Below are 25585 nucleotides of genomic sequence, written 5' to 3' on the forward strand. Positions count from 1 at the left end.
GGATGAACACTGTTTTTCAAGATTTCAGGTCAATCTAATTGTATAACAGACAATTGAGAGCAGCTGCCCTAGTTATAGAAACACAGTCTTCTCCTATATAAGTTAAAGTAGTCGGATCTAAGGCTACCAGTCGTTCATGACTTAACCATCTTCTCCAGGACCTGTGCTAAGTTTGTTGCTTTTATTATTTCATTACGATCTTAAAACCACTCTTAGAAGAAGGAGCTACAAGAATGGCCATTACACAGCTGAGAAAATCGTGGGTTGGTTAGAGCGATCTCCCAAGGTTCACACTGCCAGGACACATAACTATGTGTGTCTGGCTCCGAAAACCACAAAGTAAACACTGCACATTAAACTACCTCCAGCAAATCCACCTACCTCAAATCCCTTTCAGGAACAGGCAGAGTATAAATAATAAACAGAAGGGTAAATACATGCATAATATATAACATTGTGATTCACCTACATATTTCTTTTTAAATGAGTTGATTTGTTTGTCCTTAAAAGTAATTATTGTGGTTAGTAAATTCTACCCTTCTTCAAAAACTCACGCTTCATTCACACTTATCTGGCTGTGTAATATTCTCTCAAGTGGATGCATCATCATTTACTTAGCCATCCTTCTATTGCTGGACATTTGGGCTCATTCTAATTTTTCAATATTACAGATTATGCTACAATGACTATATTTAGGTTTAGCGCTTCAAGAAAAATGTACAGTGTCACAGAAAAAATATGGCAATATAAATACTGAGTGAAAAAAACAGGTGTAAATGTGTGTGAAGATCATGGTTGCAAGGATAAGGAACAGTGGCAGGAACTGAGGATGGGGAAAAAATGAAATGAGCTCTCGAAAGTTTTCATTTATTTCTATTTTTCTATGTCCCTTTAGTAGAATTATACATTATTTTATATTGGTTGAAGAAAAGGTAAAAACAATGAGCATATCACCACCAATAAGGTTGAAAGAGCTCAGGTCCACAGATATCCTTAGAGCAGAGAGATGAGCTTAGGGGTCAGTGGTCTTGACTTCTTCCACAGACAGAAGCCTAGGAAGGAGCTTCCTAAGGGCTGGAGCCATGTCTTGCTAACCCCTGACACCCTAGACAACCACACTGTTCCTAGAATCTACAATGTGTATTAAACAAATAAAAGCATAAAATTTCAGAGCTTTAAGAGGCCTCTGATGCAATTTATTCAAACATCACACCCAAATGTAATGGATAGAGAGCCAAGGGGACTTCCCCAAAGCTCTCCAGCATTTCATCTCCTGAACCAGAGTAGAGGCCACTTTTTCTAAAATCTACTCCAATTAGAAAAGGCAGATGGCAAAGTGCCCAATGGGAGCCATGGAAGAAAAGTCCTTTGCCCGTGAAACACAGAATGGGTTTGACTGAGTGACTTGGGGTACTGCACATTGTTATGCATGCTGAGTGCCCTGCATTGTTAGTTACAAATCTCCCCTGAATCCACTCATCCTGCAGTCTCTCAGCTGTTCTCATGACAAATGCCCCTGGGCTGTGGCATCTGTTTTCTTCACGTGGAGCACTAGTTTTATGTGCACCAAAGATGTTGAGGGAAGGACATTTTCTACCCAGAATCCATGAATAAGAAACACACTTTCAGCCCCTTCACTTCCCAGTCTACACCCTCTCCTACCATAGCTTCCTACTGTCATGCCTTTATTTACCTCTATGTAGGAGGTGGAATTTTAAAACAGCCTCCAATATTCCCACCCCCTGCACACTCTCTGTATATTCCCCTTAATGTGGGTGCCACTGTGACTATGACAGGTTATCACTCCATACTTAAGTTACATTATATGGCAAAGGTGAAAGGATTTTTCAAATGCACTAAAGGTCTCAAATAAGTTGACATTGAGTTCATCAGAAAGAAGTTCATCTTGGGTAGGTCCGGCTGAATTAAGTGAGCCCTTAACAGAGAATAGGGCCTTGAAGGAGGAGAGTCAAAGTGTGATGATCTCCTGCTGGCCTTGAATAAGCATGTTGTGAACCACCTACAGGGGAGGCATGTGGCAAGGGCTTCAGAGTGGCCTCTAAGATCCGAGAGTGGTCCCTGCTGACAGCTGGCAGGAAAACAGGCAAATCACTCATACAGCTACAAGGAAATGAATTCTGCCAAAAACCACATAGATTTGGAAGAGGATTCTGCATGTCAGTTGCAATGGCAGTCCACTGACCCCTTGACTTCAGCCTCTTACATGATCTTGAGTAAAGAACCCAGTTATGCCATGACTGGACTTTCACCTACAAAACTGGGAGTTAATAAATGCATGGTCTTTGAAGCTACTATGTTTCTGTCAACGGGTTACTCACAGAAAACTAATACATGATCACAGAGTGCTGACACTCACACTCTCCCCTCAACTAGAACAATCCTGAGCTCAGATCTGGTTGGCAAATGTCCCCATCTGGATGGCCCCCAGGCACCTCAAAGGCAGCAGCTCCAAAATCCAGCTAGTCTCTTTCTCTCCTGAACACCTACCCCTCCTTCCTTGCCTGGCTGTGTGATTCTCCCAGTCCCTATGCTGGAAACCAATGCTCATTTTCAGCAATCTTCAGTGGCTCACCTTCTTGGAGCCAGTCAGTCATTGGGTTCCTCTAACTGTATTTTTAACATGTTCCTGTATCCAAACCTTCCCATGCTCACCCAGAGTGCTCCCATTCTACCCCAATAGCCTCCTAACTAGTCTCCCTACCTTCAGTCTCGCTCCCTTCCAAATCTTCCTCTTCTGTAGAAAGTGTGATCTTCCTAAAACGTAAATGAAATAATATATCCCTTCCTTCAACAGTAAATCCCTTCCCGGCCGAGGCAGGCAGATCACCTGAGGTCAGGAATTCAAGATCAGCCTGGCCAACATGGTGAAACCCCAACTCTACTAAAAATACAAAAAATTAGCCAGGCGTGGTGGTACACGCCTGTGGTCCCAGCTACTCAGGAGGCTGAGGCACGAGAATCACTTGAACCTGAGAGGCAGAGGTTGCAGTGAGCTGAGGTTGCACTGCAAGAGGTTGCACTGCACTCTACCCTGGGTGACAGAGTGAGACCTGTCTCAAAAAACAAAACAAAGCACACAAAAAACACCCTTCCTAGACTTGCCATTTCACAGAGGTTCAAGTGCAGGCTCTTTCCTGCTCACACGGACACGCCATTTTTTAGAGCTTGGCCACCTCCCATCCATCTTTCAGGTATAAGTTGTAGTATTGGCTTCTCAAAGGTACAGTTCATAAGTCTCCTGATTACATTAGTTCCTCTTTTCTTCTCATCAGAGGCAGTCCTTACAGTTTGGAATAATATATTCATTCATGAGTCTATTTGGGAAATGCACTCTCTCTTCTCTTTTTCCTCTGAAATGACTACAAATTTCATAAGGAAATCCACCCTGTTGGTCTATTTCCCACCATATTCCTTGTCTTTAGCAAAGAGTCTCAGCAGAATTAGGTATTTAGTAAACATTAGTTGATTATGCAAATGAAAAAAAATGAATGAACTTGGCATTCAAAGCCTTTCTCAATCTGGCTGAATTTAATCTTCCCAGACTTTTTCTTACTGTCTTTCTTCACATACCTTATATTCTAATAACACATGACACTATTTAACCATGACAAAAACCCTGTGAGATAGGATTATCATTTCCATTTTTGAGAGGAGGAAATCCAGGCCTGGGAAGGTACATTCACTTGCCCAAAATCTCCCAAACTGAGAATCAGGATTAAATAAGGTTACGCATGTAAGCAGCTCACACAGCTGGTGACGTACAGCGGGTGCCCATGACCAGTGGCGTGGTCTCTTTATCTGGAAAAGAGTTTTTCAGGGCTAGGAGAACCCTGGCCGTCTCACAGGATTCGGAAGAAAGGGGATGACAGCGTGTTCTTACTTGGGGCGGAAAGCAAAGAGTCACAGTCTCTCATTCTAAGGAAAGGCGGGTGGGGGAATCCTGCTGAGCCTAGTTGAAAAACAAGAAAGCGAGAGAGACTGATTATTCCTTCTCGCTAGTGTAAGCAACTAAAACGACATGTTTGCTTTATCGCCTTTGGTCTCCCATTTGATTCCTGACAGCCATCTCCCTCCCTTCGATGGCGGGCTGTCAGGTGCTGAGCTGGCTGGCATTGCACAGGAAGAGGAGCACAGAGAACAATTTAAACAATATTTCAGGGACCATCATGGGCTGGAGGAGGACGTTTTTGTAGTTAGCTGGCTTTCCTTCTGCATTCAAGGAACCCTCATTTGCCAAGACTGCTCCATGTTTCTGTGGGTTTGGGTAGAAGCAGTCCAGAAGGGATCTTTAAGCGGGGGAAAAAAAAAAGCCAATGTCTACTTTCTTTAGGTTTGAAGGAAGGGAGAGAAGAGAGACAGATAGGAGCTTTTTAAGCCCATAACAATTTCTGAATACATAATTTTCTCTTCTCTAATGTTGTTAAATAGGGCCAAATGCAGACGTAGATCAAAGCTAGGCTTCTGTATTTTACTGCATTTTACTGTGCTTACAAGTAAAGGGAATCCAAACTCCCAGTTTCTCTGTCCATGAGAGTTTCTCTCTCCAGAAGGCCTGTAAGATCTACGAGAACATTCTGGAGGAAGGAGTCCACTCCTACAAATCACCAACAGTTAAAACATTTGGGCAAGAGTTACGATAAGCAAAATGAGCAAAAACCTACAAGGTTCTCCTAGTCTTTGGAGTCAACCAAAACCCAATTCAAGCCACAGCTAAGCAACTTATTGTTAAGAAGATTAATGAATGTGCAATAGGCCTGACACAAAAGTGACCCTCAGTACATGGTTGCTATAAATAGTTATTCCCCTTATAATTGTTATCCAAGTTCCGGGCTTGGGAAACGGGGGGATACACTCCATAGGGGCCCAAAGCCAGGACAGGAAATGGAATGTGCTGCTGGCTGATATATTAAGGAAGCTCAAGAGCGGTAGTTCTCAATGCTGGCTGGTATTAAATAATTAGAATCTGAAAAGGATTTCATACTTATATTAAGACTTTTAGCCAGACAGTCCCATTAAATGGGTTGATTCTTGGAATTGGTATTTTAAAAAGTGATTCTGAGATTCATCCAGGCTAAAGAACTACGCAGCCCTGACAGCTCGTCTTCCCACACAGCTGAGGCCACCTGCCCTGATTTAGGTCCTAGGACTCATGATTCTCTCAAGTAGGAAGCACCAGAGTGCCCAGCCTCCTATGCGGGCCCTGAATATTCAGCTTCTCCAGCTGACCTTATTGTCTTCTGTTTCTCAAAAGGAATCCTCTTACTTGGGCCTTGGATGCTGTAGTTTGCTTTGTGCCTGGCCTCCACGCCCCCCAAAACCCTTCATCATCTAGTGCATCATCCTCGGGGAAGATTCTGGATTGCTTAGACTATTTCTAGAAAATGGTCTTTGAATCCTAGCCTGTGGCTAAGTTCTTACTTCTTACTGACAGTTCTCCCCAGTGGTGTGCTGGCAATTGTTTAACAATGGGCTCTCTGAGGAAGAGCAGGCAGCTCTTTCAAAATATTTTAAGTATTTTCCAGTTTCCATAGTATGAATCTTTCTCCTACGGCTGATTACAAGCTCCCAAAGTGGCATCACTCACAGCAGAGTTGGGAAGAGATGAGCACAATAGGCTCTCAACAAACTGGGATGGGCTGGTCCCTGGCACAGCACTGGAAGTCATCCTTGTCGTCTATTTTCCTACCTGACTAAATACCAGGCACCCTCTGTTGGTGGTGCCCCAGGAGGGCTGATCCCACGGATGCTGCCTTTTGTCCTCCATACTGAACTAACTTTTCAGTGCCTGAGCTGGTTCTGACCACCACTATTTCTGATGCCAGCCCCTCCCAGGCTACCTTTCCCCATCATCCTGGGGGTTACAGAGCTGATACCAGGAAGTTCTCGGGGATATGATCGGGTTTCCTGTATCACAGGATATGGGGGATACACAGATATGGGTATCCTCTTCCTGTCTCTTTTTGAGTAGGTACCTTGTGTCAGGCACTGTCATATGCACTTTACATGATTTATCTCATTCATCCTTATAATGGCCTGACCACATTTTGAAAACAAATAGCTTATATACAAATTCAAGCTTCCCTTAACTCATGACAGCCTCAGGAAAGTGAACCCTCTCAATTCTTAAGTTTCTTCATCTGTAAAATGGAGAGAAAAATAATCCCTTCTCCTGGTATTGTTTAAAATAATATGAAATGATGCATTTAGAGAGGACAGAACAGCATAGAGAGAATTCAATGAAACTAATACAGTTTCTTCTGTTCTTTTCCTCTATCTCCCTTCTTGTTGAATCCATTTCTATTATGGGCCCTAAAATGGTTTTATAGTGAACTCAGAGATGGTCAAATTCTACCTTGCTGGTCTACAGACAGGAAACTGAGGCCCAAAGCCTTGCTCAAAGCCTCCTAACCAAACAAGAGACACCTAGGATTAAAACTCAAGTCTTGGCTGGGCGCAGTGGCTCATGTCTGTAATCCCAGCACTTTGGGAAGCTGAGGTAGGCAGGCCACGAGGTCATGAAATCGAGACTACCCTGGCTAACACGGTGAAACCCCATCTCTACTAAAAATACAAAAAATTAGCTGGGCGTGGTGGAATGCACCTGTAGTCCCAGCTACTCGGGAGGCGGAGGCAGGAGAATCACTTGAACCCGGGAGGCGGAGGTTGCAGTGAGCCGAGATGGTGCCATTGCACGCCAGCTTGGGAAACAAGAGCAAACCTCTATCTCAAAAACAAACAAACAAACAAAAACAAAACAAAACACTCAAGTCTTAGGACTTCCAGTGATTTCATGAGATTCTCTTGCTTGGCTCTTCCTCCTCCTGTCCCTCACCCAGCACTCTCTCCCCTGGCTTTCCACCCTGTCTTAACTTCCCACTGCTTTCCCTGTACCCATGTCCAGGCCCTGTAATAACCAGGTAAACCCACCCCATGAAGGCACTGATGCATTCACCTGTGGGTCCTCTAGCTAATCCTTTTTCTCGAGCCTCTAGTCATGTTGTGCTCAGTGGGAATCCCTGCAGGGTAGGGAGTAGCAGGCTGATCTGCCCCATATCTTGGACACTTTAACTCTCCTTAAAGCCTAGCCCTCTCTTCCAGGTTACTCTGGCTGCAATGATGTAGAGGCTGATAGAATACTGATTGATCTGTCTTCAGTGTTTACTCTGTTCTGAGTAGCAGGTCCTGGGGGTATGCTCTGCAGGCTGGCAGAGGGCAGCCAGTAGATCTGCCCATGAGCAAGGCTACCTTTAGGCAAGAAGCAGAGGATGGTGAAGTGAAAAGCTGTATCACAATGTCCCCAAGGGGCTAGGCCTACAAAATTCACATTTTCAACAAAAATGTTTATTGTTTTTTTCTTTTTCGTTTTTTTTTTTTTTTTTTTTTTTTTTTTTGAGATAGGGTCTCACTCTGATGCCCAGTCTTCAGTGCAGAGGTGCAGTCATGGCTCACTGCAGCCTTGACCTCCAGAGCTCAAGCAATCCTCCAGCCTCAGCCTCCCGAGTAGCTGAAATTAAAGGCTCATGCCACTATATCCGGCTAATTTTTTTGTAGAGACGGGTTTTTGCCATGTTGCCCAGGCTGGTCTGGAACTCCCACGCTTAAGTAATCCACCCACCTTGGCCTCCCAAAGTACTGAGATTACAGAGTGAGCCACTGTGCGTGGCCACTATTGTTTTTCTATAAGGAAGATTAATTTGCAAGCCAGTACATTAGAAAGAGGACCTGGAGGCTGTGTGGCTCAGGCACTGATGTGCTGTAACTGACTAGCAATGAAACAATCACATGGTGGGTGCACTTGGCTAAGCATTTCCTCAGCTTATGTTATCTCATTTAATCCTCATAACAAGCCCAAGGGAGAACAGAAGGACAACTACTACACTTATCCTCCTTTACCCAAGAGAAACTGAGCTCAGAGAACAAATATGTCTTGCCTTAGGTTCTGCAACGCTAAGAAATGGCAGAGCAAAAGCTGAACCCATGTCTACTGATGCCAATGCCTATGTTCAACCTAGAAGCCCTACTATTTTCTAGGTGTATTAGTGCAAATAATTTCAACCTGACAAAGTAGCGAAGATAAGAAGAGTACAAAGAATGTCCATCTATCTTTGGTCTAGCTTCACCTGTTGTTAACATTTTGCCCCGTTTGATTTGTCATTTGAGGAGACGACATTTTTAACCTTGAGGAAAATGCTTCCCTTCTCTGAGCCTTGGTTTCTATGTGCATAAAATGGAAGACTGAATGGATTACCCTTAGAGTGAAACAGAATGTTGTTGTCTGATGAGAAGTGACGGATAAAGGGATGAGGTAAGCCCTTGGTCAGTGGTCAAGGCATAGCTGCTGCCTCTTTCTCCAGCCTCATTTTCCATCATTCCTGCACATGAACTTGGTCTCTACTCAGTTCTGGCATCTCTCCTCCATCTCCTTCCCCAGCGTACCATGTACCATCCGCCCTCACACCTTGGCAGGTACTCTTCCGCAGACACTCAGCTTTCACTTCATCCCATTTTCATTTCCTGGAGTCTCTGATCCATTTTGGGACTCATGGCTTATGTTTCATAACAGGAGGCTTCAGTTCCCAAAGGCCTCCTCTGCAGATATGGCTTGAACTTTTCCTCACCTATCCTTTTCCTCAAAGACAGGATTAAACTGTATGTGTGTGGAGGGGGGAGGAGGGGAGAATCATAAAGAAAAGTCATACATCCATATACCTTAGCACAAAGTTTTGCTTATGGATTGAGTGGTTCTTATTTATAGAAAATCTCAGCTTAGGAATTGTCAAATTAAAACAAGCAACTAAAACAAAGAAATAAGACAACCAGTAGCATTCATGCTGTGGTTCACTCTGCTGGAGAACTAAGCAGCAAAGCTTAGAGGAAAGTACGTGAGACTGGAGATCAGAAAACCTGGATTTCTATAACCGGCTGAGCAACCTGCAGATGAGAAAAGCGAGGTCCAGAGAGGAAGAGAGATGCACCCAAACTCACACAGCACAGAGCTGGGCTGGGAGGTTCATGCTGGGTGTTTGCACTGCTGAAATGATCCGGCAGCTATAACGGCTCTGTCTCCTCCTCAGCATTGTGCCCAGGTCTGGGCAAACCACCTCAACTTCTCATCTGGACCTTCAGCTGTACACTAGCTTATCCTGATTTGCAATGCTGCCCTGTGTGAGCTTGCACACTCTTTGCCTCTAGAGATTGTAACCACTGTGAGGCTGGGTGCTGAGGTCCCATTTTCTCATTTCCCAGCAGCACGGTTAGCAGGGTCGCTTATTCCACAAATACAGGCTAAACTATAATGGGGATCAGCCTTGATGACATATGATGTAAATATCCTTGTATGACAATAGGGAAGTTGAGGCCCCAAGGGAGCACAGGCTTGCCAAGGTCACTAAGCTAGTTAATGGTGAGGTATGGACTAGAGCACACATCTCCTGACCCTGAGTGCAACATTCTTTGCTCTATGGAGTACCATCTCTGATGAATATATGTTAAATTCTTCCCAGTAGTAACCTATTACATTAGCTAGTTTATTACTTAATACTGTAAAATGCCATCAGAATTGGAACACTTAAAACAATGATATACTGAAGGGTTATTTACTTAATCAAACATAGAATGCCTTGCATGACAAATAGACACTTTTATTTGTTTTTTGTTTGTGTTTTTCTTCCATTCTTTATTTTTATTTTTTATTTTTCATAGGTTATTGGGGTACAGGTGATATTTGGTTACATGAGTAAGTTCTTTAGTGGTGATTTCTGAGATTTTGGTTCATCCATCACCTGAGCAGTATACACTGTACCCTATTTGTAGTCTTTTATCCCTTGCCCACCTCCCACCCTTCCCCTCAAGTCCCCAAAGTCCATTGTATCCTTCTTATGCCTTTGCATCCCCATAGCTTAGCTCCCACATATCAGTGAGAATATACGATGTTTGGTTTTCCATTCCTGTGATACTTCACTTACAATAATAGTCTCCAATCTCATCCAGGTTGCTGCAAATGCTGTTAATTCATTCCTTTTTATGGCTGAGTAGTATTCCATCATATATATATATATGACAGTTTCTTCATCCACTCATTGATTGATGGGCAACAAATAGACTCTTTCAGACAGAATGATCATATATGATATGAGGTTAGACTGATTTTCACAGAGCATGGTGAAATTGTACGCATGCTTCCTGGATCAGACATACAGGTGAGGGTAACATACCAATGGTTTAAGGCAGGAGTCAGCTAAGGTTCACGGGTGAAATTTGAACTGGCACCTGTTTTTAAAAATAACGTTTATTAGAAAATATTTATGTCCATTCATCTATGTGTTGCCGATGGCAGGTTTCACAGACCAACAACAAAGTTGAGTAGGTCCAACAGGGACTGGAAGGCCTGCGAAACTGAAATGTTTACTAATTGGCCACTTACAAAAAACGTTGCTGACCCCTTATTTAGGAAATCCCACCAGACATACATATCTTGGTCTTTCTTCCTCTGTTTCTCAATCTCTTCGCCTCTTTTCTCCTTCCTTCCACTCTCCATATTGACGGCTACAGTTCTGTGCTTCGGGATGAGGTTCTACCCGGATGTACCAGCCACCCCTCCAAAATAGTCCCATTCTCCTTACGAAGACCCTAAAGCTTAGGAAAGACAAAGTACTTCCAGACTATACCTCAAATCTCTTTCATAATGGATCCTATTGCTGAAAATGGGATTTGAGCTGATTTAGTTTGGAGCTCAGAATGTTTTGAAGGGAAAGAAAATATGAGAAGAAAGAACAAATATTTCTTGAGCATCTTTGGGTAAGACCCGGCACCATCTACTCCGTGCTGACTCTGTGAGGCAGATGTCAACAGCTCCATTTTATGCAAAGGGAAGCACCCACGGGTTAAAATCCATCCGGGGACACATGGAAGGGATGACAAGGTGAGGTCAAGACTCAAAGCCAGGTCTGGTTGAATCTAATGCCAGTCCTATTTCTCTCATCGGATATGCTAAGAGAGAGATCTATGTACAAACACTTGTTAGACATTTCCTCTCTCCTTCTGCTCCAAGCCCCGCTCCCCACTGCTAGCCCCCAGTGTAACCTTTTCGGCCATGCAGCCTTCTGGCCTGGTTACATCGTTCCTAGATGGCACACACAAAAGTCACACTCAAAGAACTCAGGCAGAGTGTGCTTTTCACCACCAATGCTTAGGCCCTCTTGCCACTGCTGGGCATGACTTTCCTGGTGTCCTTGAAGTGGAAAAATAGGGAGAGATAAGGCCTCAGCTCTGCTTACCAGTAGCAGGAAAAAGAAGGGAAGAAGAGAGCAGACCCTTTTCAAGCAAGCAGGCATAAAACGAGATAAAACAAGAGGGGGCAGACAGAAAAGCAGCCTCCATCCTGAACACCTATAAGCCAGACACTGTGCAGGTGTTTCTTTCATCCATTCACTCGTCATTCAGTCTTTCATTCAAAATATTCACCCAGTGCCTACTGGGAGCCCATCCCCCTGTGCTTGGTGTTGAGGATAAAACTGGACACAAATGACAACGTGTCTATCCTCGTGAAGTTTCCAGTTCAGTGGAGGACACAAATAGTACTCAGGGAGCATATCAGTAAATGTAGAATTATAGTGGCAACCAAGTCTACAAAGCGGGTACATCACAGCATCTGGTATGGAATGAGACACGGAAATTAACTCAGGTACGGACAGCTTTGCAGAAAATATGCCATTTAAGTGGAGGTTTCACGTGAGGTGGGGCAGGTGAATGAGTCAAATGGCGGGGAAGAGCATTCCAGGAGACAAAAGTTGTGAAGGCTGTGGCAGGACAGATGCAGGAGTGCTGGGGAAGAGGTCCTGGGGGAGAGGTGGGGTGTGGGGGGATGGAGCAGACAGAGCCCTGGGGAGAGAGGCAGGGCAAGACCACTCAGGACTGCAGGTGGGGTAGGGAGTTTCCATTTCATCCTGAAAGCAAAAGGAAAGCATTGAAAGCTTCTAAGAGGGGAAACAACATGATCCATATTTACATGTGTAAAGATGATCACTCTGGCTACATGATTGAGAACGGGCTGGAACACAGCAAGGGAGATGGTAGAGGGGACTCTTAGCAGTTTTAAAGCAAAGGATGCAGGTGGCAGGGACTAGAATGGCAGCAGTGGAGAAGGGGAGAGCTTGTTGGCAGAAGTTGAAGTTATAAAGAAGATACTCATTATTTTAATCTTCACAATGACCCTGTGAGGGAGATGGAGTGACTGCATTTTAAAGATGGGAATTTGAGAATACTGGTTCATGTCCCATGGATGAAAAGAGGCAGAGCCATGTCTGAGATTCAGGCAACTTCCCAGCCTCAACTCTTTCAGGAAACCCTCCCATATTTAGCTGCAGTTTATCGTGTCTTTCTTCTCCCAAAGCTGGGATAATCTGAAACACTCAGTTCAATAACTTTGTCTTCCAAAATCTTCTAACATCTGAAACAGTCTGAACTGCAGTGCAGGGTCCCTAAGAATAATTTCACCATGCTGATCGAGTTGCTTTTGAGCATTCCTCTTAAATCTCTACTTAGAGATTGAAAAAGTGAGACTCAGAGATCAGCAGGGACTTGGCCAAGGTCACACAAAAACGTTGTGGCAAAGCCAGGACTGAAAATCACTGTTTCTGTCACACACAGACGGCCCCAAAGACTCAACTTCCTTCTGAGTACTTCAAAATGATGAAGTTGAATGTCTTTATCAAAGCCCACATGCCCCGAGATTTGGGAAACACAGCTCAGCTCCTACTTTGCAGATAGACCTGAAATGGTTATAGTGAATTCATATGGAGTCCCAAAGGATATTAGATGACCATTCTCAACTAGCACAAGGAACTGCCTTTCCTGGTACTTTTATCTCTTTCTTCCCTCACCTCCTTGCACTTCATCATCTCTTCTGTGTCACAGCTGGGCGGGCTCACACACCCCTCTGGGCAGACCGCAGGGAACTGCTGAGTCATTGTAAAGAGGAGCTGAAATGGTGATGGCAGAGGAACAGGAGAGGACTGGGATGTTACAGGTCCAGGCAGGCCTGGGGGTGTAGGGAAGAAAGAACCCATCAGAATAGCCAAAGGGGACAACAGAACCATTCTAGTGTCACAGTTAGACCCTAAAGGAGAGAAACAGGAAAGGGGAGTGGCACTGGACATGGGGGAGGTAAACAGGGTGCAAAGGAAGCTGGAGCTGGAAGCCAGGTACATCCCAATAACAGGAAATTCTCAGAAATATGCACCATGTCCCATTCACATACAAGTAAGAAGAGATCTCAGAGATCAAATTGAATTGGCTCTCACTTGTCCACTCTCCCATGTTTCAGATTAAAAAACAGATCTGGATAACAAAAGAGACTTTACTAAGGTCACACAGCGAGTTGGTAGCAGATCTGAGACTCCCTTCCTGTCCCCACAGTAAATCCTTCTCAGTAACTTCACTCTGCCACAACTTCTCTCCCTCCCTACCTCTACCTGAATGCTTCACAGATATCAAGTAATTTTAATCTTTAGAACAACTCTCTATGCTTTAATCTTAATATCCTCATTTTACAACTTAGGGAATTGATGCACAGAGACATTACGTTCCACGATTAATATGGCATTGCCAGTAAGTGGGGGGGCTGGGATTTGAACCCACGTAACCCACCACCAGAATCTATGCTTTTAGTACTATGCTCTGTGTCAGGCCTCTGAGCCCAAGCTAAGCCATCATATCCCCAGTGACCTACATGTATACATCCAGATGGCCTGAAGCAACTGAAGATCCACAGAAGTGAAAACAGCCTTAACTGATGACATTCCACCATTGTGATTTGTTTCTGCCCCACCCTAACTGATCAATATACTTGTAATCTCCCTCACCCTTAAGAAGGTTCTTTGTAATTCTCCCCACCCTTGAGAATGTACTTTGTGAGATCCACTCCCTGCCCCCAAAACATTGCTCTTAACTCCACTGCCTATCCCAAAACCTATAAGAACTAATGATAATCTACCACCCTTTGCTGACTCCTTTTTCGGACTCAGCCTGCCTGCACCCAGGTGAAATAAACAGCCATGTTGCTCACACAAAGCCTGTTTGGTGATCTCTTCACATGACACGTGAAACACTCTGTTGCTCTTATGTCACCAAGGGCTCCTGGACCTCCCTTGGCTCACCTCTGTCCTGTGCATTTTTCCCATTAAGTCAGTGAGTGCTGAAGGCACCCTTACTCCCGCCCAAAGTATATGAAAGAGAAACAATGGATCACAGCCCTTTCATGAGGAATTCTGGTACTTGCAGACTGGGACATTGGGTTCTAAGTTCATTTGCCTAGAACAAAGATGTTGCAGAACCAAATTCACTCTCTGTATTCAACAACCAAAAATTGTGGCAGCTGCGGCAGCAATAGCAAAAAACTAACAACATCAAACACAGTATTAAGAATGCTCCCCCTGTGATCCTGCAAAAAGGGTAGGGTAATTTATGCTCACTGAATCTAAGCATTCAATTCCTTCCATATTCTCTCAATTCCCCTCCTTGTTGTCTCCTTTTCTCTTAGCATTTATCACCATCTAATAGATTTGTATTTTGATATAATACAAACCCCACAAGAGTAGGAATTTTAAATTGTTGCTTGGTTTGTGTCCCCAGTGCCTAGAAGAGTAGCAGGCATGTCGTTGGTGCAGAACAAATATTTGTGGTATGTATGAAAGGGAGAAAGAAAGGGAGGGAGGAAGGGAGGAAGGCAGGCAAGGGAGAAAGGAGGGGAGGGGAGGGAAGGGGAGAGAAGAGGAGAGCACAGGAGAGGAGAGGAGAGGAAAAAAGGAGGGAGGGAAGAAGGGAGGGAGAGAGGAAGGAAAGAATGAAGGGATGGAAGGAGAGAGAAAGAAAGGAGGCGCTGGGTTAAATCCTTCATCTTGGGGCCTGTAGCTTGCTTTAGCTTTTCTAAGTTGAACACCAATTTATGGGGGGCATGCTCAGTGATAGATGTTTTTCCAATTATCTATAAATAGCCCAGGCCTGCTGAGGGGACCCATTGACTTCCCCAGCCCTAATTCTGGCTGCTGGATTGTGTGAGGGAGAAGACCAGTCAAGAATCATCAATCGTCAACTTCTAAATCTCCAATGCCGATTCCAGGAAGCTGAGGATTGCTTCTTGGTTTTCTGGCTAAGACCAAATGGAGAAAGCTGAGGAATGGGAAGGAGTGAGAGGCAGATTCCGTTCTTCCAGTGGCTACCGAGGCTGCAAACCCTTCCCATGTAACGTGTCAATGGCAACACTCCTCCCACGTGGGGCTTTTCAGTGAAAGATGCCAGAGGTGAGGAGACAGGAAAAACAACAATGAGAACTGAACTGACATTAATAATGTCTGACTTATTTCGCTCTTAGCATACACTAGGCACCATGATAAATTTTTTACATAGCTTAACCAAAATTCATCCACAGCCCCATGAGGCAGTTACAAGGTCCAACTTGTAGATGAAAAACTGAGGCATACAGAAGGTAAATAACTTGCCTAAGAGCAAAAGGAGCACACAGAAACTATGGGGATCTGTACTCTTGCAATGTCCACTGTGCATGGATAGAATGCATGCAGAATGGTTTGTGAGAAAGCTTCCTCCTCCTCCTTCTCCCTGCCCCAGCTACTTCTCAGCCCACTTCTTTGTGGAGGTAGGAGAGGAGGGCCAGGTACCCTGCCACATGACCTGGACCTGTTTTTTGTCACAGGACCTTCTTTTCAGTGGGTGGTTAAAGCCCATGCATGGATCTGCCCTTTATCACTGGCATGGAATCAATGTTTGTACCCCAGGAGGGTCTATTCCAAGAATGCAGTCTCAGACTGGCTGCTTTCCTGTCCTTATGGACAATCCAAGATGAGGAATTACATTCACAGGCAATTGCCTGAAATATGCTATGTTTTCCCTTCAGAGCACGTTGAATAATCAGAGAATGATGGATCTTGGCCACAGGTTTCAGACCTTTGTGGAGTCCTGCTTCAGCATTTGGCCATTCCCCTACATTGAGTGACACTGTGAGAAATAATTATGCAGCAATACTGAATTTTATCTGTTGAAGAAACCATCTAGAAAGTCACATGGTATCTTCTTCATACATACCAAGTAGAGGACTTTATCTCTGGTCTGGTAAGTAAAATTTCCTGAACAAATGCTTGATTCTTTCCCATTAACCCTGTACATTTTATTTCTGAGTATGTTTCCCTTTACACTTTGGCTGCCAGGAATTTCTTACTTAAATTGCCAGCCTCTTCTAAGAACTACAAAATAGTATGGCAGGAATTATTCTGCATCAACCCAACCTGGGTTTGAATAATTTTCCTTATTCTTATTTTCATATTAATATGATTAGTTATTTCATTTCCTGTTTTGAATTTTTAAAAATCTACATAAACTAAAAAAAATCCACAATATTTTTCGAGGAATAAGGTAGGATAGAGAGCAAATAAAGAATAAGTCGAGAAAATGATATACTGAAGGTCACCAGTATAGCCAAGGCAGCAGATACTAAGCTCAGTTTTAACCAGATTGGGACCAGGTTAGAGAAGATTTACGATTTCCTAGGGAACACAAAATTTGATTTCCAGGATTTCCTTCTACAAACTCCGGTTCTGGAACCTTCCAAGGACACTATTACCTTTGCTGCGGCGACGACTGCGGTACTGCTCTGTGTAGAACGTCAGCTGCGTTTCATCGTCTGCCTCAGAGCCCGACGTCCCCTTGGCTCTCCCAAAGCTGATTCCCCCTGTGAGGAAGCACAATCTATCAGTCAGCCTTCCAGGCCTCCAGAAGTTTGTGAGATTCCTCAGCCATCCCAGAGATCAGCAACCCCATCCCCAGACTTCTCTCTGTAAATCCCAAGCCACCCAGGAGTCAGTGTGATGAATGGAAGGAGTTCATGCTCTGCAGTGAAGCAGATCTTGGGTCCAAGCATGGCTCAGCAGCTTCTGGGCTGTGTGACCTTGACGGGAAATCACACCTTTCTGAGCCCTGGGTTCTGTCTTTCTAAAATAGGGATAAAACTATTCACCTTGTGAGATTGCTTTGAAGATTAAAGGAGACGTAATATATAAAATACCTGGTCCGCAGCACGTCTTAAATAACTGATAGCTATTGTTGCTTTTGGTGATAAGCAAACACTCTAGAAAACACTCTAGATAACTTAATTTTAACCACATTTCAATTACTATATGCCAGGTTCAGAGCAAGACGCTGGAGACACAAAGATAAATAGGACTCAGTCTTTGCCAGGCAGGGGATCATAAGCTAGTCAGGAGGACAAATGGAATCCTAAGGAGGCTTAAACCTAATTCATGGCTTCTGTTTACCACTCAATGAGATGCTAGGAATATGGGGGAGTGCAATTCATTTCAGCACGGAGGGTCTGAGAAGGTTTTATGCAGGAGCGAAGATTTAAGTCAGGTCTTGAAGGATGGATGGGGCTGCACTGGTAGAAAAAGGAGTTCCAGCAGAGGTACCAGCTTGAGCACCCTCAGGAATGGGCCATATGGGCAGTCGGAGGCAACATTAAGTGGAGAAATGACTGGGAAGACACACAGGGAGAGGACTTGGGTGCCAAACGGAGGATAGGGAGCTTTACTTTGGGTGTCATGGAAGGTTCTAGAGCAAAAGTATGAATTGACCAGCCATGGTGTATACAAGGAAGAACACTCCAGTGGTACCTAGGCTGCAGGATGGGTGCGAGGCAGGGGAAGCAGCCAGGAGGCTCAGTGACCACCCAGGTGAATGGAGGTCAGGGCTTGCAGGAGGGCCTGTGTAGTGAGGGTGGGAGGAGGAGATGAGTGCAAAGGGTGCTTCAGAGACAAACTCAGAGGACTGTGGAAGGAAAAGGGCGATGCATTCATATGCTGTGAACGACAGATTGCAGAAAGGATAAAAAAGAAGGCTAAAAGCAATTGTGTCACAATACTAATAGTCATTAATTCCAAAGAGAGAAATATGGATATTTTTTATTTTTATCTTTGTGCTTTCTGCATTTTTAATTGCTTAAAAAAAAAGACAGGATATGGAAAGAGAGGGATTAAAGGATTGGTAAATTATTTACTCCAGAGAAGAAATAACCAGGAGAGAGAGCCTCTGAGGATACTGGGCGTGAGTAGATGGGCACAGGAAAATAAGGACTTTGGTTTTTAAAATTGTTTCATTGATGGGGCTTCAGACATCTACGGTAATAGACTTTCTGGGAGGAGACTTAAGAATCTGGTAAAAATGGTTGTCCTGGGTGGAGAATTAAGTGGCTGAAAGATGGGAACAGAGGGAGGCTACTTTTCTCTATAAACTCTTTGCATCTTTTCAGTCAAGCACCATGCAAACCTATTACCTATTCGAAAATTTCAACTGAGGAAAAGAAAAACATACATTAGAAGGAAATGTTATTCAATTCATGAAAGGATTTTTTATGTAATTTCCTCAGGTAGGGTATTTGAAATGGCATTCAGTATACAGAAATTCTACTTGCAGACACTTTTCCTGCAATATGGTTATTACACATTCATTCTTCTAGCAACATTGTTGCACAGTCTACTAGGTACCTAGAAGATTTGTAGACATTATTGCAGACAATCATCATCATGATATACTCATAAGAGTGGTGTAATTAACAAACTAGATAATAAAGCAAAGATGCAAAGGCATGCTTAGGCAAAGTTACTTGCATAGTCACACAGCAGATGACTAGGAGAGTTAAGCTTTGAGGCTAGTCTGTCCAACTCCAAATTCGGTCTCTCTGTATTACAGGCAGTGTTTTCCTTAAAACCACTCATGAGTGAACCCTGAAAGAGCAGATCATCCTTTGAGTGTCAAGGCGCTAAGTACGGCATTCAGAGCTTTGTACACAACATCTCATTCATACTACTGAATTCATAATACCCTTAGGAGGGAGGCATCATTGTGCCTACTTTACAGATGAGGCAAGTGACGCTCAGAAAAGAAAAATGATTTGCTAATAATGAGTGAAGGTGGACTTTGAAACCAGGTGAAACTAATGCCCAAGCTCAAATTTCTCGTCACTTATGATGCTGCGTCTCGGTTTCAGGCTCTGTAAAATTGAAAGATTAATATCTGCCTCCCCACACCCATCCTTCCCTGAGACGGTATGTTCTAATGAGTGGGAAAGTACAAGGACAACAACATTTGATCTTTGGCCCAAATGTGTCATCAGGCAAGGTCTGTCCCAGAGCCTTAGTGCACACTTTCCCCAATCCCCAGCAACTAAAAGCAGGGCCTGGAGACATGAGCAGACTTCAGATTCTGCCAGATTCAGTTCTCCATTTAAAGGCTCTGCTTTGAAATGGAATTGGCAGGGACCTCATGGAGAATTTGGAAGTTACTAGAGAGCAGAGGTCCCCAGAAGCCAGCAGGGCTTTTAAAATTGCCATTAAAAGATTTTACTGGAAGGAGAAGGAGAAGGAGGAGGAGGAGGAGGAGGAGGAGGAGAAGGAGAAGAGGCTCACACCTGTAATCCCAGTAATTGGGGAGGCCAAGGTAGGCAGATTGCCTGAGCTCAGGAGTTCGAGACCAGCTTGGGCAATGTGTGAAACCCCGTCTCTCCTAAAATACAAAAAATTAGCCAGGTGTGGCAGCGTGTGCCTGTAATCCCAGCTACTTGGGAGGCTAAGGCAGGAGAATTGCTTGAACCGGGGAGGTGGAAGCTGCAGTGAGCCAAGATCGCACCACTACACTCCAGCCTGGGTGACAGAGCGCGACTCTATCTCCAAAAAAAAAAAAAAAAAAGGGAGGAAGACTTCTGTTCACCTATACGTAATTCTTGGCCAAAGGGAAAATGAAGGCATCTGATAAGGTCATTCTCTTATGTTCAGAAAACATCTGCCATACTTTCTGCTGTGTCTGGAGCCACAGAGCAAAAACGAGGGGTCTATCCCTGTTAGGAGGCCACCTCAGACTCTTCTCACAGCCCCTTCGATGCCACACCCACACTTTGAAACATTTCAGCAAAATTCTTACTCCCTTCCTTCCTTCCAATCTCTACTTTATCCTAAACACATGACCTCGTATATCCCTACCATGGTGAACAAATCTGGCATACAGGAATCAGACATTATTTTTTCCCTACTGGGGCAAGATAGAGAGAGTGACCGAAAAGTCATCAGGCAATTCTAATATAAGAAAAGCTAACACTGGCATAGCACAGTATCTCTTCCAGGCACTATTCTAAAGACTTTACATGGGTTGACTCATTTCATACTTACAAGAACCTAGGAGGTAGGTTACTACATTTATTCACATCTCAACTGGTGAGAAAATGAAGGCACGTGGAAATTAAATATTTTGTTCAGGGTCATAGCTTGCAAGTAGTAGAACCACAATTCAAATTCAGACAGTGGCGGGTAAATCTATTCCTTTTTTACAATGCTGGTTTACAATAAAATATGAACAAATACTTTGTTTACAATGTCCACAGTCATCCTATAAGGACTGTATCATGAGTTTTGCTTTTATAGATGAATAACTGTCTCAGAGGGGTGACATGAGGTAGTAAGTGGGAGAAACGGGATTGAAATTTGGTCTGTCTACCTGCAAAGCTTGCCTCATACCTAATACAACCAGAGAAAGTAGGTGTGTCTGTGCCTATGTGTGTACACACACATGCATGCATATGGATGTAGAGGGCTGACAAATGCTTGATATATTGACCGTTAAGGACTAGCAGTTCTCTTACTTGACTCCAACACCTGGACCTGTTTTCTTGTAGGAACTCTAATCAGGCTTAGCAAGATCTTTGTGACTCCCTCATCTTTCCACATGTCCAGGCACACAGAGACCACACCCTATAACTACCATAAGGGTTTCTATAAAGGCTTTTCCCTTCGGGTCAAGCCTCCATTTCCAAACTCTTCTGACCTTTACTCCGTTCTTGTAACTATTAAAGTACCATGTGTTCAGAGTGAAAACTGAGGCTCAAAAACAATGTCTATAAACTCGGTTCAATAGAAATATAATGCAAACCACATATGCCATTTTAAATGTTCCAGTAGCCCCATTAAAAAGGTAGAAATAAAAGTTCAAATGAATTTCCAGAATATGTTGCATTTCACTCAGTATATTAAAATATTATGTTAATGTGAAATTAACATAAAGTTATTACTAAAATATTTTATATATTTTTCGTAAGTCTTCAAAACCCAGTGTGCATTTTGTGATTATAGCACATCACAATACAGACAAGCCACATATCAGGTGCTCACCATATTGGAGAACACAGTTCTAGACACATTTGTACAACAAATATTACTGAGCATAATTAAGGGCCAGGATCTGAGTACAGGATGAAGATGAATAAGCCACGACCGCCTGTAAAATGTTAAATCTTAAAAAACAATTTGGATTTTTGACCTGGATGAAAAAATGGCACAGCTGGGATTCTGTTAAACAACAGTATCTATGGTCCCCGCTCCCAAGGCACTTGGAGTCTAGTTAGTTTCTCTATTTGTTTATCCATGAGCCAAAGGAAGTAATGGACTTTAGTAGAAAGAAATTAAGGTATTGGAGTCAGACATGAGTTCTAGTTATTTGATTCACTTATTAGCCATATGGTCTTGGGCAGGGCATTTGATCTCTCTCATCTCATCTTTAAAAGGGGTACAAGAACTCAGCTGAATGGTTATTATGGGGAAAACAGTATGTTGCATGTAAACATTCTGCACAAAGACCAAGAAGTGAGAGTCAGGGCACATTTCTCAATTACTTGATGCTTGTCTGTGTTTAACAGAATGAAAGGAAGGAAGTGCTGCTGGTTGGAGGTGCCCCCTGACTCTCCTGCCTGCTGTGACATCCTGGGGAGGTGGCAGCCACCCAAGGCATATAGCCTCTGAGTATCCATATAATCTGAAGGGGCCACAGGGCAATTACAGTCTGACTTGGAGGTGATTCAGATGGCTAGAAAAGGGCCCCCTCTGTTAGCATTTTAATAAAAAATTGGTGATTTAGTGCAATAAAATGCAGCCATTAATTACACAGGGCTGCTCGCATACTTCCATTTAGGGGCTGAGAGAAAGTGAGACTGGTTAGAGACTGGCAAGGGAAAAGAAGAGGTCATCTATCTGCTGGAACTAGCAGCCTTTCTATCCTTGCTGCTTGGGCCCTTGGTTCTTCTGGTACTGAAGAGCCTGAGATGGAGCCATTGAGAAGATGAGCTAAACACATGCCACAGTGGGATAAGCACTGCCCCGGGTACCTTACATGCAATATCCTTCCTACACCTCACAAGGGGTCTGAGATGTAGGAGTTAGTCCCATTTTATCGGTGGACAAATCAATATTCAGAATCTCACTGTTGCTTAATCAAAATTACACAAATGGCAGAGCCCAAATTTGAATCTGACTTATGTCTGATTCAAAAATGCTCTGTTCTCATTAAAAACATGCTTACTGTCATTAGTCAATAGAAAATGCAAACCGAAGCCATAGATACCACATCATACCCACTAGGTGGGCAATAATCAAAATAATGGAAAATAGCAGATGTTGGTAAGGATGTGGAGACATTGGAACCCTCATACATTGCTGCTGGAAATGCAAAATGGTGCAGCCATTGTGAAAACCAGTTTGGTGGTTCCTTAAGATGTTAAACATAGAATTACCACATGATGCAGGATTTCCACTCCTAGGTATATACGCCCCACCCCAAATCTGAAGATAGGACATTCAAACAAGTATTTGTACATGAATGTTCATAGCAGCACTATTTACAAGTCAAAACGTACAATCCCAAATGTCAATCACCTGATGAATGGATAAACAAAATGTGGTATATAGACATAGAATAATATTCAGCCATAAAAAGGAATACTGATACATTCTACAATGTGGATGAACGTTGCAAATATTTTGCTAAGTGAAATAAGCCAGACATGAAAGGTAACATATTATGTGATTCTATTTATATGAAATATCCAGGATAGCTAAATCCATAGAGATGGAAGTAGACTAGTGGTGGCTAGGGAAAAGGGGGAATGAGGAGTAACTGTTAATAACTATTGAGTTACTTTCAGGGGTGGTGGAAACGTCTTGGAACTGGACAGAGATGATGGTTGTACAACCTTGTGAATGTACTAAATGCCACTGAATTATACACTTTAAAATGATTTATTATTATTTTGAGACAGAGTTTCGCTTTTGTCACCCAGGCTGGGGTACAGTGGTGTGATCCCAGCTTACTTCAACCTCTGCCTCCTGGGTTCAAGCAATTCTCCTGCCCCAGCTTCTTGAGTAGCTGGGATTATAGGTGTGCATCACCATGCCCAGCTAATTTTGTATTTTTAGTAGAGATGGGGTTTCACCATGTTGGTCAGGCTGGTCTCGAACTCCCGACCTTAGGTGATCCGCTTGCCTTGGCTTCCCAAAGTGCTGGGATTGCAGGAGTGAGTCATCGTGCCTGGCCAATTAATGATTAATTTTATCTTATGTGAATTATATTTCACAAAATGTAAAAAAAGAAACTCACTTTTTTTTTGGGGGGGGGGTAATATCACAAAATTAGTGATAGAACCATAAATGGGGAAGTGAGAGCTGTGAGAGAGACAGGGAGAGGGAAAGTTGGGGCACAGAGTGGAAGAATTACACAGCCACCTTGAAAGAATCAAGAGCTCAGACCTCTGGAGTCCTAGCCCAGTGTGTGGGGATGCAGAAGGGGACCATTCATTCTGTCCTAGACCACCTGGTCACCTAAAATCATCACAATACTCACTCATTTGTTTATGCATTCCTTAAACAATCATTTACTCAGGGCCCATGCTGTCCCAAACACTGTCTAGGTACTGAAGATAAAGCCATCAATAAAACACACAAAAATTACTGATTTATTGGAGTTTGCTTTCTAGTGAGTAAGCATTTTAGATATCCTTGGCATGGACTTAGCAAAGCCTTCTACCTGAGGATTCTTACCTCAATTTTGCTGCTAAATAAATGAAGATATTCAGACATATTTAAAGGTTTCCCCTAGATGGCATAGATATTTGGTGGCAAACTGGGAATTTGACCCAGGTGTGCTCTGAGGCTAATCAAGGCATCAGAACAACATAAAAGTCATGTTATAGAGAACTATGGAGCAAGATGATACAAGGTCTTTCCTGGGCCTATCAGAGTTAACTCACTGCTCTTCTTTTGCAATCTAACTTCTATGCTTGGGCTGCCCTGTCCACAGACCTGCTCTGCCAGCCTCAGCAGGCCCGGTCCTCCACACTCCATCTCCTGCTCTTGCTATCATGATGGATGATGGTGACATGTTAAATTATTCAGGCTCCATGTCTTCCTCAAGCTGGTGACAGTAATATTGCATTTTTAGATTGCCCAGAATTGTGCCAGATAAAGAAATATGTGGTTCAGGAATGGAAAAACCCATCTGACCCCCAACCATTTAGGGAATACAAATGGTCCCAGTTATGGAAAAAGGACAGAAGTGGGTAAACTTCCCACACCCCCTAAACCACACAACCTACAATTGCTCTGAGCTTTAGAGCTTAACCACAAATGTTCATACACATTCACTTCTCGGAGATGTTTTGACTGTAACTGCTACCTGCCATCAGGCACCTGCTATAGGCCAGGCACAGTGCCAGACACTTTACATAGAGGTGACTATGCTATTTCTCCAAACGTGGCCAAGAGAGGTGGAGCTCCTTACTTGTGGTCAACCAGCCAGCTAAGTGGAAGGATATGGATTCGAGCCCTGGTTTGTCTGATCCCCCAGGGAAGAAATTTCTGCAGCATTCTTGGGATTTATGATGAACTTTTAAAATTGATTTTTATGGTGAAAAACTATATATGGTAAAATATAGCTAAATCTGATTGTTTATAATTTCAGGGAAAGAATAAGAAATAACTGAGATGTCCATTTACAGAAGACTGATGAAAAAATCATAGCACATAGTCTTTCATAAGACCACTGAAAACAGTGACATAGATCTAAATTATAGACATACAAACCTCTCCAAGGCATACTTTTGTGAAAAGGTATGCAGAGAAGAATACAAAGAGGGATTCCACTTGTGTAAGTTTATACATGCTTGCTCATATTTGGTATGAATGCTACTCTGTGTATGTAATAAAAATAAATAAAGAAGAAAGAAGTAAAAAGTCATTCTGAGATGTCATGACCTAAGGTTATGAACAAAGTTTTAAGAAGCATATAATAAAGCATATTTTAAAACAACAGTATTCTGTTTTTAAAGTGTACATATAAAATACATGTAAATACACACATGCACACACATATGGAAGGAAATATATTAAGGTGTTATAGTGGTTTTTCTCTGGATGATAAGATTTGGGTGTGCTTTAAAAAATTTCTTATTGTTGCTCCTATGCATTTAAAAATTCTCCTCCAATGAACTTCTAATGCTTGCTAATAAAAAAAGATACTTAATAAAAGCTTTGTTTATTTTTTAAGTGTGTACACTTTATTGCAGCAGTTTAAACCCATTACTCACTTGACCTTTAATGTCATATGACCATCTCAGAGGGGGATCATTCCATCACTAAAGAAAGGAAATGACCCAATTTATCCCTGAATTTTGGCTTAAATAACTACC

At 43.0% G+C, this 25585-nt stretch overlaps 1 protein-coding gene across 3 annotated transcripts in view; it reads right to left on the minus strand.

Annotated features, from left to right (window-relative positions):
* Nucleotides 1-25585, minus strand: part of ASTN2 (astrotactin 2) — a 1032132-nt gene that overhangs the window by 682040 nt on the left and 324507 nt on the right. For all 3 annotated transcript variants that reach the window (XM_017949334.2, XM_017949333.2, XM_017949331.2), the window contains one exon: nt 16655-16762. In XM_017949334.2, the coding sequence (XP_017804823.2) occupies nt 16655-16762 (108 nt within the window). The remainder of the gene's footprint in view (nt 1-16654; nt 16763-25585) is intronic.

Source organism: Papio anubis, chromosome 13 (assembly GCF_008728515.1).
Source record: "Papio anubis isolate 15944 chromosome 13, Panubis1.0, whole genome shotgun sequence".
Classification (NCBI taxonomy): Eukaryota; Metazoa; Chordata; class Mammalia; order Primates; family Cercopithecidae; genus Papio; species Papio anubis.